The following is a 14,920-nucleotide window of genomic DNA, read 5'->3' as shown; positions in this document are numbered from 1 at the left end:
AGAGAGATGTGAACCCAAGATCTAATACATCCTTAGACCCCTAATGAAACCACATCCAAGAGTATCCAACCATGTATTTGGTATGGATTACCTCTCTGGAACTTGTCAGGATAGGACTATTATTTTCCAAATTCCTTGGGATTTTCAAACTGACTAGAAAGTTTATCCAGTCAGGTTGGTCTATTTCTCTTTGAATTTCTGAAACATGAAAAAAATGGGAAATAACATAACCCAAACTGAATGAAAAAGACTGAATTCCCAGACAGATTCAGAAAACAAATCCTTTTCGGGTACAGGTCAAGTGGAACATCTTTTGTGAAACTTCCAAATGTAATAGATAAGAGTCACTGCAAGGATTGAGGTAAGGTTCAGTATTGCCTGGTTACAGTAAATTAAGTTTCCAGAAGCACATAATAGAGACAGCAAGAGGTCCCTCAAAATAAGACAACGGCAGGTCAGCAGCAGAAAAATAAAGATAGTGGAAGCAACCTAACAAAATGTGTATTGTAAATGCAAATATTTATATACTTGGTGGGAAAATCAAATATTTAAACAATACAAACATGAAAATTTGTGGCATAAAAGAAATTGAGGTTGGTAAGACCACCATGAATTTAAGTAATAATCACGGTACAGAAATAGAGAAAAAAAAATTGAAATAACGTACATCTTCATCACAACCAACCTGTCAATTCAACAAGAGCCTCTTGGACCAGTTGCTCCAGCATCTCTCCCTCTATTTGCTTCCCTATTGTATCTACTTCCAACCTCATGGCATCCTCCCACCCCCTTCCTGCCACCTCCTTTCTCACAACCTTCTCCACCACCAGGCTGGTGCTGTCCCCGCTTTCAGCTGAATAGCATCTTCCCTCACTGCTATTATACAACTTCTTCACACAGCTCCATACTTTGTCCACAGTCACTGGTGCATCTACTGAAGCCCTACTTTGGAAAGTGCTACACGCCCTCACCCATGGGCTCACTTCTGATGAATATCCCATCATATCGACCAGGGCTGCATTGACACAGTCAAATAACAGTCTCTTGTTTGATCTTCTCTGTCTGCGCTTTGCTTCATGCAAAATTTCCTTATCATCATGGAGACTGATACATTTTTCAATCAATGATGGATCCAATGGACTTTCTGGTGAATGACATCTGGATATTATCATATCTGCCTGTTCCTCACGGTCCAGGCCTGCAGTTGAAAGTAATGCCTGGACAAATAAAAATCGATCTTGTTCTTCCTCTGCCTCAGAGAGAAACCTAGAAAAGTTTAATGAATTTGGCCTGGAAGCTATTAAGGAAGAATCATCCCAAGACAGGGTCCGTGCAACTGATCCTATTGGTGGGGATTTGTCAATTAAGTTTGATCTAAGAGGGTGAAAGTTCACAGATGGCCCTGTTGCAAATAAGGCAATGCACAAGGTTAGATTAGGTAATAAAGGATTAACTTGTTAGCATGGGAGAATCTCAACAACTTACCCTGGTGGTCAGAGTTGACATTTCCAGAGAGCTGTGAAGTTGTGTCTGCATCGTCTTCAAATGGTGCTTCCAACACTGAAATAGGGCTTGGTTGTTCCTGGTTTGCTAGAGATACTGCCTATAATGTTAAAAAGATCTCACTAATTAGGCAAATTCTTTTTTGAAGAGTAAATAAAAAGAATTTATGAAAATAAAAACAGGTACAAGCTGTTTAGGTGTCTAGATAACAGCCTGCAAATCAAAGGAAACATAGATCAAAATTCAGTTCAGCCTAACGTGAATTTTCTCTAATTTTCTTAGAATTTGTTAGGCAAATTCTGGTTGATCTGAAATTCATAGAAGCATAATATAAGCAGATATTGTCAACTTTAATTTTCTTAGAATGAATAACATACAAGTGGTCAGTGCAGACTAGTGGAAGAATGTTTTGTTGATACAAAGATAGCAATCAAGGTTCTCAAAACATATATTCTAGGTATCTAAATATAATGGAAAAAAGGTCATTGATTGCTGAGGAGCATGTATTGAACCTTGAATAACACAACAATAAGAGCAAGCAACAGGGAAGTTGCATACCTCGTATGTGAAACTGCCTTGTTTTGTTCCTACACAGTTGGAAGCCGATGAGGAAGTATGGTTTGACAACACTCTTAAGTTAGATGATAAGCCACCTTCAAGTCCATTATTAGTAACACATTGTGGAATATGATCACTTCTTCCTGACAAAAGCTGCTTTGCAACCCCTGGCGTCTCTGCAAGGGTAGACTGAGAATGACCTTGAGAGCCAGCCAAGGGAGATGCACAAGATTTTTCTTTGCATGGTTTCTTATTCCTTGAAAAAAATAAGCTAGAAACTTTTCCCTTGAATGATGATATCCCTCCCTTTGACTTTGACTCCTCCTTGGGAACAATTGATTTACCAATATTGGGATCTGGAACTTCAACATTTAGCTCCTTACCATAAGCTGTAGAGGAAGCAGGTACCGATCTTGACCTTGGTAGAACTCCAGGAGATACCCCCACACCTTCATCCCTATTCCTGATACCTGATAAACATGATGTTAGTGTCATCAGATCTTGTTCATCACCACAGGATCTGCTGCTAATGGCACTAAACCCCCCATCAGGATCATCTTCACCAGATCTTATAGAACTCTTTGTTTCAGAAAGAGCAAGCATCTCACCCAATGTACTAGAACTTCTCCGTAATTGTTTTTGCTCTTGGCCACTTCCATTTGATGCCATCATGGCCCATCTTTCTGAAAGCCGCTTCTTTGCTTCCTTGCAAACTGATGACTCTGGAGAATAGGATGCTCGGCTGAAGGAAGAAGACGAGTAGGGACTATCAAACCTGTTGATGTAATCCCATGTATGCCTTGATGTTGGTGTCATGACCTCTGAATCACTGAGATTTCCTTCCTCTACATACTCGTTTTCTGACCTATTGAATGAGCTCTCATCTCCAATGTATCCATTGGAAAATACAGAGGACATCAAAATCTCATCCCTCCGGTGACTGCTCAAATTTTCACGCATCTGTCGTGTGATCTCCTTTGCTACTTCTCTTGATCCTCTTGCCTCCCCATCTTCTGGTTCCACACAGAAGTCTTTATTTTGTGTCAACCTCGGTGAAGAGGGAGGAGAAGAAACAAGAGCTTTAATGTCATGGGTCTTCCCAGGACTAGGTTTTAAGACCACTATCCGTGTTGGTTGAGCAGAAACATCAACCTTTTGATTGGTATACATAGGACTGCAGCTAGACTTGTCTTTGTCCCACTTATTTGCTTCAAACACTTGCATTTGTTTCCTTATTTGTCTATCATCCTTCTTCTCTTGCTCAGCAAATATGCTATTTTCCAAGGTCTTAGAAGGTCTTAGGACTGTTATGCGTTTTGTCTCAGGAGGTGGTGGAATAGACTGTAGCTCACACAGACGTTGTGCAAACAGTGAATTTGGTTCTTGCAAAAACTTGAGGAATAACTCCTTGTTGGCACTCAGAACCTCCAATGCATCTTGGAATTCCTTAGACTGGCGGAGGTTTTCATCAGTGGCAAGACGTTTGCCTTTTGGTGATTGCTGCCAGACTTCATAAACATCTTTGTACTCTTTCTGCTCCTGAACTAGATGAGTCTCATGTTGAATTTGCCTCTCTTGGTGCTGATATTTCAGCATTGTCCCTGGTTGAGTAAAAGAATTTGGCAAATAACCTTTTGCTCGGCTTCTCTCTACTGTTGAGTCAGGATGGTTTCCTGGAAGTGCATCCAGCCCCATCAACTTGGCAACCACACCAGGTGGTTTTTCCTTAGACTCTGTTTCTTTTGACATTTCTTGGGCTATAAGCATCTTCATGGGTGTTCCCCTTGATTTCTTGCTTGAAGAAGTCCTACTCAACTCGTATCCTATCTGTATGTCCCCAAACAGAACGCATTCTGAGTCAAGATACCATTGCCTTTGGCCATGTGATTTATGATATTATATTGAGTTCCCAAGATAAATAGTCATTTTTTGAGAAAAGGCAAAGTATATTTCCCAAGATAAATCAAGTCATAGTTGGTTTTAATAATATAAATATGGTTCACTGAAATGAGGTTTCAGAAAGCTTACTAGATTATCCTCCATCTGATCTCTGATGGGATCCGACTTCTCTGATCGACTTCTAGGAAGAAAATATCCTGCTCATTAATCAGATTTACATCAACAACCAATGGAAGATGCTAGCACATAAATATAAAACCAGCAATTCAGAAAAGACATTAATGTGTAACTCCTTTTTTTTCTCAGAAAAGGTGTAGTCTTCTCTAGAAAGGGAATAGTTATTAACTTTTATATCATGAAAATAGAAACTATGTACTACAGACCTTTGAATATCAGCAAGTATATCAGAAATATTGATTAATATCTGTCCAGCCATTTGACATATTTAATGAATATATAGAAATTGAATTTTTCAATACATATATGTGACACTTAGGAGAAAGGAATTATATAAATTCTTCACAATTTTTTAAATCGTGTCTAATATATGCAGCTGACAGACCAAATCCAACTATAACGTGCAAATCAGAAATCCTATGGACAGTAAGGGGCTCCTAGAAATAAGTAATTTTTCATCTAATGGTGAAACTTTCAAGCGACACATTACAGTTCTATTGTCATCAATCCAAAAAAAAAAGAAGGCATAGTTTCTTGTTTTAATCAATATTGAAGCTAATTTTTGTTTATTTATATGTACATGATTATGTTGTGGCTTACCTAATGCTCTCTATCTGTTAGAAAAATAAAAAGTTCATACAGAAACTATGACAAAAACAGCTACGGTCAAGCCAAATTTGAAAACTATAGACATAAATGAACACAGTGATAGGATTCAGCTTCTTTGAAGTCCACAACATCAAAGGTAAAAGGAAATAAATATATGCAGAGATTACCATCTCGATGTGCTTTCTCTGTAAGCAGCTTGTTTCCAGGTATGCCTGCACTCAAATCAAAGAGATTCACCATTCTTCCCATGCATCCGGGAAATGGCTTATCTAGATCACGAGCTCTTCTATTTTGCATCCCGTTCATATTCATTTCAGCACCTGAGACCAAGATATCACAAAAACAACCCCATTCCACAACTGGAGCAGACCTGTAGCAGAGAAGGATAAGTTAACAAAAACAAAGGCAAAAAACAAGCTCACACATGTCATCGAACTCTACTTGTCAAGCATCGTGTCAAGAAACAGGAGAGAAACCCAAACAGACAAGGAAAGAACTCCATCAGTAGCATTTACCCACCTTAAAAACTGGGCGAAAAGAATTAAATAGAAAAAAAAGAAAATGAGCAGATAGCTGAGAACTGAGAAGAACCAAATGGTAGATTGAAATGGGGAAACTAGTAAAACTAAAACAGCAGTAATTTTACATAAAAGAGGAACTACTTTTCAAGTCTAGGAACGAGCATAGGGATTCCCAAAAAGATCGATAGAATCTAAAAAGAGGGTATACGCTTGAATGAAACATAAAGCAAAGCTGATACTTAGTAGTAAAACCCTTAATTTCAGCTTAAAAACCCTTAATTTCTAATTCCCGCAACTTTGGCCAAAATTAATCAGGCAAGTTCTCACGATCCACTAATTACCGGTCTTAATTGAAGCCTAGCCACAAGAACGCATTAGAAATAGTGAAAGAAGAGAAAGTTGAAAAAAGAATAAGAAATCGCTTTCACTAAAACGAACCAAACTCAATCAGAATGTATGACCATTTTTTCCTTTAAAAAATGCTGCAAATTTACATGAGAAAACCACATCATGGCCATAAAAAGAGTTGATTGAACTAAAATGCAGAAAAGAAAACTAAATAAATCGGCAAATTCACGTACCTTCATCCAAAATGAGGCTAACTGCACCAATATCAACACTCGAAACCTCAAAGAGAAAAAAAAAATAATAATAATAAAGGATCTTTACAACAGACAAGACCCCATCGATAAAAAAAAAAAGTTGGCAATTACCGTAAAAGGGATGGAATAAACCAAATGAGCCCCTCAAAAGTAACTAGATTCAAAACCAGAAGCAGAATCTAAGCCGAAGATCACCTATAAGTAAAAGCAGAGATAATTACCTAAAAAGACGCATAGTCAAGCAAATGAAAACAATTAATGAATTAAACACTAGATTCAGCCCGAAAAAGCAGAATTCAACTAAAAAAATCACTCCAAAAAGCTGCGGAAAGCATCTCAAAGAATAAGAATCAATTCCTGTACAACAGAAAAAACGAACTCCACTTCGAAAAACGAGATCGGATGATAGGGAGAGGGAGAGAGACAGAAGAGAGAAAAGAAGGAACAAAAGGGAAAAAACTCCTGATCATTCTAAGAGGAATCACATAGTTCAATCCATATCTGACAAAAACAAAAGGTCAAAAATCTCTCAGGGCGCGAGAGAAAGAGAGAATGCGACCTTGTACAACAGGATCTCGGTTACGACGCCTCGGAGTCGCCGGAGCCTGACACTCCGGTACATCAGTACGAGAAACTAAGCCGGAGATTCACCGGATTTACGGAGGTCGATGGTAAGAAGTTGCATGATGTGTTTCATGTGAGACAATGAAGTTATCGCTTATTCTTCTTCTCCCACCGACTTTCTCGGACTCAAAAGCTCGTCATCTGAGAGGGAGAGAGAGAGAGAGAAAGAAATACTGTAATGCTAACAATTACTACATTTGTATTGCCCTTTGTGTTTGGGTCGGGGACTAAGGGAGAGTTTGGGGGTGTAGGGAGTTTGTACTCTTTAGTAGGGAGTTCGGACCGCTAATTTCTCTCTTTGTTGCTCACGCCTTAGATTTGTTGTATTGAACTATTGACTTTGTTACGTGTTGCATAATTATGAAATTGGGCCAAATCTTTTTTCATAATACAAGGAGAATCTGTCAACATATTCAAGGCGAGAGGTGGTGTCTAACACCTCTCCGTACAATTGATTCGTGTTGAGACCAAGCGTCCGTAATGATGACATGTTACCGATCTCCAGCGGAATCGTTCCAGTCAAATTGTTGTAGAAAAGCCGTAAGAAATCAAGCTTTGATAGGTTTCCAATTATGCGAGGTATGGGACCTATGATTGTGAGAGCATTCACCGATGGGTCTAGTTGTTGCAAGTTTTTTAGGTTTCCAATCTCTAGGGGTATCACACTTGAGAAGTGATTATTGTAGAGGAAGAGGATAGTCAATCTACCAACATTAGGAGGAATTTTTCCCGTAAAGTTATTGTTCTGGAGTTGCAAAGATGTTAACTACGTCCACTTTGTAATGAAGTAAGGGTGGATAAAAGTGGGTTGTGCCGCTCGTAGATTGGCACAAATTTGGACCGGCCCGACACGATCATGCAGACCGTACTGGGTCAGGGGTTTTAGGTCCACAGGCCGGTATGGCATGACACAACTAAGCAGGACATGTTGCTTGTGGTCCGTGGGCCAGCATGGCCTATATATATATGATATATATTTTTATATATTATTTTATATATATTTGTATAATATTATATAAATTATAATTATATAATAATATATAGTATATAATATATTAATAAAATAAATATTTTTTTATTTTATTATATTAATTTATTTAACTATTGTATATATAAGCAATTATATATTTCATATAAAATTAAAATTTTAAGTTTTTTTATCAATTTTTTAAATAAATAACTTTGGCCCGGTGCATGGCCCAACCTGGCCCAAGGCTTGGCCCATGGGTCAGCTCGGCCCGCACAGGCCATGACCCCCAAATTTTTCACCGGGAAGGGCAGCATGGCCCGTAATAGCCCGTAGGCCAATACGACATGGCCCGCACTTTGCATGGGCTGCCCACGGGCCATGCTATATCGACTCGGCATGGCCCACTTTACACCTCTAGATAAAAGGCGACCCCAAACCTCAGCTGCTTCTTCTTATTATTATTACAAAACTGTCATGAATGGTTCAAGGTCACCTTCGATCTGTCCAAAGAACGAACTAGAAACACCTTTGTAAAAATAAGAAGAAGTAGAAGAAAAAGAGACTCTGATTCAACCGATATATGGGATAGGAGGGTTTGATGGAGGAGAAAAGAGAAAAGTAGAAGAGGGAAAGAGGGTTCGAAATGTGAGGGGGTTAATTTAATTTTTGTCGTTTTGTTCCCTGGTTCAACCGCATACTCAATTAACAGCCAAAACCTCGTTAAAGTTAGTCATGTTCATTGGTCGGGTAGCCCGATGGCCCGGCCCGGCCTGGCCCGCATCTTGGTCGGGCTTGGTCATGTAATTAGGCCTACGGGCCTGACCTTGAGCCTAACACAGTAAGCCCGACTGTGTTTCAGGCCGGGCTTGGGATTTGTCAAAAAAGCCCAGCCCGAGCTTCTTTATAACTCTCTCTCTCTCTCTCTCTCTCTCTCTCTCTCTCTCTCTCTCTCTCTCTCTCTATTCAGTCGCTTCAATAGTAGTAATAGTAATAGTATGGGCTAAATTTCGAGCTCGGGCTCAGGCCTGGGCTTTGGCCTTTTTATGAGGGCTGGGCTCGGGCCTAAGTTGTAGGCCCGATGGTCGGGCCGGGCTCGGGCTCAAGCCTTAGAAAAATATGTTAATACGGAATGAAAGCACGGCCTGAGCCCGACCAGCCTGACCCATGAATAGGTCTAATACTTAGGCGACGTGGTCTCATTGGCGAGTCCACACGTTTCGTGAATCCATGGATTCATATGACAGGGACTCATATTAATCTTGCTTTGAAAAGTCTAGATCTCTTACCCACAAAAACTCTGCCTACATTTATCAAAATCATATATGGAGAACATCTCATCCTCTGCATAGTATTATTCGGGTAGGAAATGCCAACTCTGCGAAAGCATAATTATTTAATAAAAAGACGATTATTAATTTGATTATTTATGGTTTAATTGTTGATTAAAATATAATTAAATATTTTAAGCAAGCAAAGAGCGATAAAGGGCGTCCCGTCCGTTCAAAATTCGCATTCTGCTTCCCATAGCACATCCCAACCGTGCATAGGGGACACTTCCCAATGAAAACTGTGGGAGATGTTCCAATGCACGCTGAGATGTGCATGTAGGGCGCGGGTGGGGCGATCTGTATGGCGCAGATGCGAATTCGTCCGTTCACTGAAGTTACGTACCGTTGGCTTAGATGACGGAATTGCCCTTGCATTTTGAATGGAATCACGAATGTGTACACATGACACCATAGTAACACCAACACATATTAGACTCATCCATATGCCAATCTGGACCGTACAATATGGTGGGACTGGATCTTATACTTCTTATCTAATGATGCTTTCTTAGCCATTCATTATTCCCTTTGGGCCCCATGTCACATCTTTTGGACTACCTCAAATGGTACAGTCGGATTCAGATATCCATGTAGCCATAATCGGGTCGAATAATGATCTGTTTGCTAATTGGATCGATTTTGGATATAAGCTGATCATAAACTAGGGTGCAAATGTGCAACTCAATTTGATTGCCATTTTTATAATTAACATTCTTTAATATTCGATATTTTATTTTTATGGTATATTTATATTTTTATTTCCTTTTTATAGATTCATTCTATTTTTATACCCCTAATATGAAAATGGATTAAATTTAGATATTTTATTATCTTATTGGATCAAATTCATATATACCTCAAACCAATTGAGGGATAGCTTAGCTGGTGCGTTGGATGAATTGTCGGTGTAGTTTTGAATCCTGATATTATTATCTTCATAAAAAAGTGACTTATATTATTACATGAGCTTTGTTGATATGATGTTGTATTGTTCACTTAAAAAAGTAATGACCCCTATGAGGGGTGTCCCACAATTCAATCTTTTTCCCCAGAGCCATTTAATATTTTTTTTTAATTAGCTTAATTCAACTACTTACTGATTTGCTTTTTAGCAGATATAGTAGTGAGCCAAGCATGTCATTCATCAATTAAGGGGTTTACACCCCACATAATTACTTATTCACTAAAAGACAAATAGATAAGCAATTCAATTCAGCCAAATCAATCATCATCAAGTGTTTCCTTAAAAGCATTAAACAGGGCCATAATTTAATTCGGAATTTCTTATTGGATTGGATTCGGATAATACCCTATTCAAATTCAGTTTGATTTTTTTTTAAACCCGACCATAAAACTATTGGATTGATCAAGTGATTACCACAATTCAATCTCCATGTCTAAGGGTTGTTTGGTAATTGCTGAATTGGCTGAACTCAGTTGCTTATTGATTTGCCTTTTAGTGGATATAATAATCTTGCAATAAAATATTCATGAATAGAGTAGTGATCCCAGCATGCCATTCATCAATTAAGGAACTTACGCCCCACTTAATTACTTATTCACTGAGGCTGTGTTTGGTTTGAAGGAAAAGTAGGGAAAAGAAGGGAAATGTAAAAAAAACCTTTACAAAACTTGTATAGGTTTCCCTATATTTTCCTTCCTTTCTTTACATTTTCCTTCAAACCAAACATAGCCTAAAAGACAAATAGATAAACAATTCAGTTCAGCCAAACCAACCATTATCAAATGGTTCCTAAAGGCAGTGCTTGGTTTGAAGGAAAAAGTAGGGAAAGGAAGGGAAGGGTAAGGAAACCTTTATAAACCTTGTATAGGCTTCCTTGTCTTTCCTTTCCTTTCCTTACCTTTTCCTTCAAATCAAACATAGCCTAAAAGCATTAAACATGGTCATAGTTTAACTAGTAACTTTAGATGCTTATTGGATTGAATTCAGATATACCCCTATTGAAATTCAATTTGACCTTTTTTTTTTTGGCAGCAAGACAATAAAACTATTAACTTGATCAAGTGATTACTACAATTCAGTCTTCATGTCTAAGGGCTGTTTGGTAATTGCTGAATTGGCTGAACTCAATTGCTTATTGATTTGTTTTTTAGTGGATAAATAGTCATGCAATAAAATATTGATGGATAGAGTAGTGATCCCAACATGTCATTTAACAATCAAGGAACTTACACCACACTAAATTGCTTATTCACTAAAAGACAAATAGATAAGCAATTCAGTTCAGCCAAATCAACCAATCAAACGGTTTCCTCAAATCATTGAACAGAATTCTAATTTAACTCAGAATTTTATTTCTTTACATCCGTTTGGTGGCTAGAGAGTGAGGATTTTGAGGGATATGTAGTTTGCTATCAGGACAGAACTGAGATTAGGGTAAAGAAGTTCAACCTAACACAATAAACCAAGCCTTTCAGGTTCATGTTTTGGCTGGCGTGGGGCCAAGAAAACTGGTGCCCCGCTAAACCCTTTTTTTTTTTTTTTTGGAACTCTCTGATTTTCACTTTTCCCCATTGAAAAGAAAATTGGTCAATGCATCCATGCAGAAGCGCCAATATCCAAGCATGGTGTGAGAGTGAGACGAGCTGATTCACGGGGGGCCACCAAGGATCCTTAGTGAAATCTCTACCCACCTTTTATTATAATGTAGAATTGACTATGTCTTTTATGTTGGAAACATTCCTTAAAAACAAAATACATACAGTAGACTCTCTAATAACTTTCATCTCTCTCAATCATCTCTCATAGAAGTAATTCAAAAGACTGATTTGTTAATGGAATAAAAGTAGAATGCAGAAGTGATCAAGTGAAGTTAGGAATTCATTATAAAGTATAAACCATCGAGGTTGTGTTTGGATCAGCATGGAATTGGAATTTTGGAAGGATAATAGAAGGGTTATATTTGGAATTTATGCTACTTAATATATGTGTAAAATTTATGTTATTCGGATCATCTGCCAACAGGATACGTTCCAACACCCTTCCAACATGAACTGCTACCACACATCTCAATCTCACACATGATGGATCCTAGTTTTTTAATGGGTCCCAGTTTCTTAGTGAGATGGCAGTGTTATATCATGTTGGAAGAGTGTTAGCGCGAGATCCCAACTATTTATATCTGGGTGTATGCTGGCCTGGGCTATGCTTGGACACAAAAACCTAAGCCCAAGCCTGGGTGTTTTCAGGCTGAACTAGGCTAGGCTATAAATGATAATCCCTAACTTGGGTCAGACTGTTTAGGTCCGGGCCCGGCATGGGCTCTCTCTTTTATCATATCAGCTAAGCCCGGCCATGATCATCCCAGTACTCTCTAGAAATCTCCCATTCTGAAAAAAGAACCGGATTAAAAGTGACCCAGATTTTATGGGTGGAAAAAGTTGTGGAAAAGCTTTGACAATTTGAGGGGCAGTTATGTAATTAGGCAGAGGGGTGTGAAAGGAATGGAGATTCGTTAAAAGAATTTGGGTAACCCCGAAGTCCGTAGCCGAGCGCCTTAAAAGAGACTGACATGAGAGGACCAAGTGGGCTAGATGACGTGGAGGGGTGGGGACCACCGAGAATAATAAAGAAATGATAAGCGGGTTTCGAGGGAGGTTGAAGGCGACAAGTACGACGCGTGACAGGTGGCGTGTCTCCCCTCCAGCATGTTACTGGGCCAATCATGATATGGCACATCAGCCTGACATGTGGGACCCAGGTATACGGATTTTTCGTGATTCGTGATGTATGACAATCGGCCCACTGTATTGCGAGAAGTGTAGACGTCTTGTGTTAACTCACCGGCTCACGTTATCAATCTACGGTGAGTTTCGTTTCGGTTTCGTATCAAGAGCCCCAAAGAATTTAATAAACAAAACAAAGTTTAAAAAAATAACAAAATAAGAATATAAAGCTAAAATTCTCCATCCCTGCATCTCAGTAAAATGATAAAATGCCATTCTTCCTATCCGTAAAATCTGAAGTAGACCGCTTTTTTTTTTTTTTTTTGAAAAAGTTCTTATGATTCATCTTTATTCTTTTATTTTTCTAGTTGTTACCAAAAAAATTATTTTTCATATGGCAGTAGTAGTTATTAGTAATTGATAGATAAATGTTTCATATTTTATTATAAAAATAGTAATAAAATATAATATCAGGCTGGGTGTGGGGGCCTAAAATCTGTAACACGGCCCAGCCCAGCCTAGCCTGGTCCATGATCATAGACTACAACTTGGGTTCGGCCAACACACACAAAATGTTAGGGTTGAAAAATGCAAAACCCAATTAGAAATGGGTTGGATAAGGGTTGATGCCTTGAGAAACCCAGCCCAAACAGAACCTAATGTGTTGTACTTGTACACTCTATTATTGAAAAATGTATTGATTTATGTATAGAAATATGTTTATTGTGAGAAGAATAGTGGAGATGGTGTTTTTTCCCTAAAATATTACCATAATGTAATGTCTTTGTGTATATATAATATGTGAACTTGCATGAATGTGGTTGTGGTAGCTTATCCGTGTATATATTTTCAAGTTAAATAGACAAGTTTCCAATCCATTCCAACCTGATTTCAAGATTCTGTTGGGTCAGGCTTAGGGTTGACCTCAACCCACAGGATAACCTAATCTGGGTTACATCTCTAATTCATGGACAATAGTAGAAATGAAAATGACATACTTAAATAAGACATACAAGAAGTGGGCCAATCATGAGATGCTATGTCAGCCTGATGCATGGGACCCCGTGCATATAGAGCTGACGAAACACAGGGTGATTCGCCCGATAATTAAATGTTGAACTGTAGAGGACTCGTACTTGTGCAGGAGAGGCATCAAAAACATAGTGCATTGATAAGGTGGGGTGTAGCCCAACAACCTCCTAGTGCCGAGTGCTCAGCTGTTTATGCAAGGGAAGCTCTTTAAATCCCACACTCTTACTAGTACCAACTACCAGATACAAACTGCTGAATCAAGACATCATGGACACTGTATTGCATTCGTCTTCACCTATCAGAATGGAATGGGCCCTCACAACCTCACATGAAACAAAGTTATGATCAAAGCGGTTATTGACACATACTGGTGTTCTGGTACTTTAGATGGTTGATGACAAGGTGTTCCATTTTGTTCACTAGTGTTAATGACAGCCAACCCTGCTTCCCAAACTGAACCATGTGAGTTAGGTTCTACATGAGCCAGAAGAAAAGAATGAGCAATTATTACTTCATGGAGCAAGAAAACACACACTAAAGTAGCAGATGACCAATACTGAAAATGATGTATAGATGTGTATTGATTAAGGGTTGCAATTACATTTTTGTTACTTGACACGGAAAGTAGTTGTAACAACCTTCCAACTGAAAATAGTAAATCTGGTCTACATATTGATAACAGTAAATAGGGTGCTTTTTTTGTCAAGCAAAAGAGAGGGTGTTTGGTGTAGTGTACAGGAAAGGAAAAATTAAGCCAGTTTACTCAGTTGTTTGCAACAAAATCTTTTAATCAAAATGCTTAATGAAAAACATTTTCAAAGCATTTGTGAGATTAGAAAGGAACCAGCTTATGTTTTTGTTTTGCCAACACTTACTGTAATACTTTCATTTTCTGTTTTTCCTACTTTTTACACCCTTCTGGTCTAGGTCTAGCATCAAGTTTGATGTTCCCTTATCTCTAAGAAGTGCAGGAGATCCATTATTTACCGACTTTATTTCCTTTCACCCCTTTTTGAAAGAATAGTTCAGAAGCTATTCTATAGATTGCTTGGTAACCATTATTTGGCAGATGCATTAAGACCCATGACATTTTGCCGACCATTTGTTTTGGTAATTAGTACCTAAGGCTGTGTTTGGTTGCAGTACAATTTTATTTGCACTAGTACAAATGCATGGGAGTGCAAATGTAAAAACTGCAAATTCTCGTTTAATTTTGTTTTGGATTTTACTTTATTTTGCTTCATGTCTTAATTTACTACATTTGTATTGCAACCAAACAAAATAAGCTAAAAGTTGAAAACAAAAATAGGTCAGAATTTACACTCAAATCATTTGCACTGCCATGGTTTTGCATCAGTGCAAACTTATTTGCGTTGTAACCAAACACAGCCTTGGCTCAGTTTGGAAGGA

At 38.4% G+C, this 14,920-nt stretch overlaps 1 protein-coding gene across 4 annotated transcripts; it reads right to left on the bottom strand.

The window, feature by feature from the left end:
- Nucleotides 1-502: 502 nt before the first annotated feature.
- Nucleotides 503-7,242, bottom strand: LOC148865163 (uncharacterized). Of its 4 annotated transcripts, none has more exons than XM_088975581.1 (8): nt 6,429-6,665; nt 5,981-6,064; nt 5,849-5,894; nt 4,914-5,116; nt 4,090-4,157; nt 2,062-3,888; nt 1,486-1,603; nt 503-1,402 (listed from the first exon to the last, which is right to left on the bottom strand). In XM_088975581.1, exons 4-8 carry the CDS (start codon nt 5,056-5,058, stop codon nt 675-677), a joined length of 2,886 nt encoding a protein of 961 aa, XP_088831707.1. In that variant the 5' UTR covers nt 5,059-5,116; nt 5,849-5,894; nt 5,981-6,064; nt 6,429-6,665; the 3' UTR covers nt 503-674. The 4 variants fall into 4 exon arrangements, with proteins under 4 accessions (XP_088831707.1, XP_088831708.1, XP_088831706.1 ...); XM_088975582.1 differs by having other exon boundaries at nt 5,849-5,869; XM_088975580.1 differs by lacking the exon at nt 5,849-5,894.
- Nucleotides 7,243-14,920: the final 7,678 nt, after the last annotated feature.

This window comes from Nelumbo lutea, chromosome 3, assembly GCF_056320005.1.
Source record: "Nelumbo lutea isolate HS-2025 chromosome 3, American lotus-T2T, whole genome shotgun sequence".
NCBI classification, from domain to species: Eukaryota; Viridiplantae; Streptophyta; class Magnoliopsida; order Proteales; family Nelumbonaceae; genus Nelumbo; species Nelumbo lutea.
Note: the sequence above shows the minus strand (reverse complement) of the source record. Positions and strands in the feature narration are given on the sequence as shown.

Excerpts from the sequence above, each read along its gene's own strand:
- LOC148865163 (XM_088975583.1), bottom strand. The coding sequence starts at position 5,058 with ATGAATATGAACGGGATGCAAAATAGAAGAGCTCGTGATCTAGATAAG. Across the intron at positions 3,889-4,089 it reads ATCAGATGGAGGATAATCTA|ATAGGATACGAGTTGAGTAG; the intron begins GTAAGCTTTCTG and ends GGGGACATACAG. Across the intron at positions 1,604-2,061 it reads AAGGCAGTTTCACATACGAG|GCAGTATCTCTAGCAAACCA; the intron begins GTATGCAACTTC and ends TTAACATTATAG.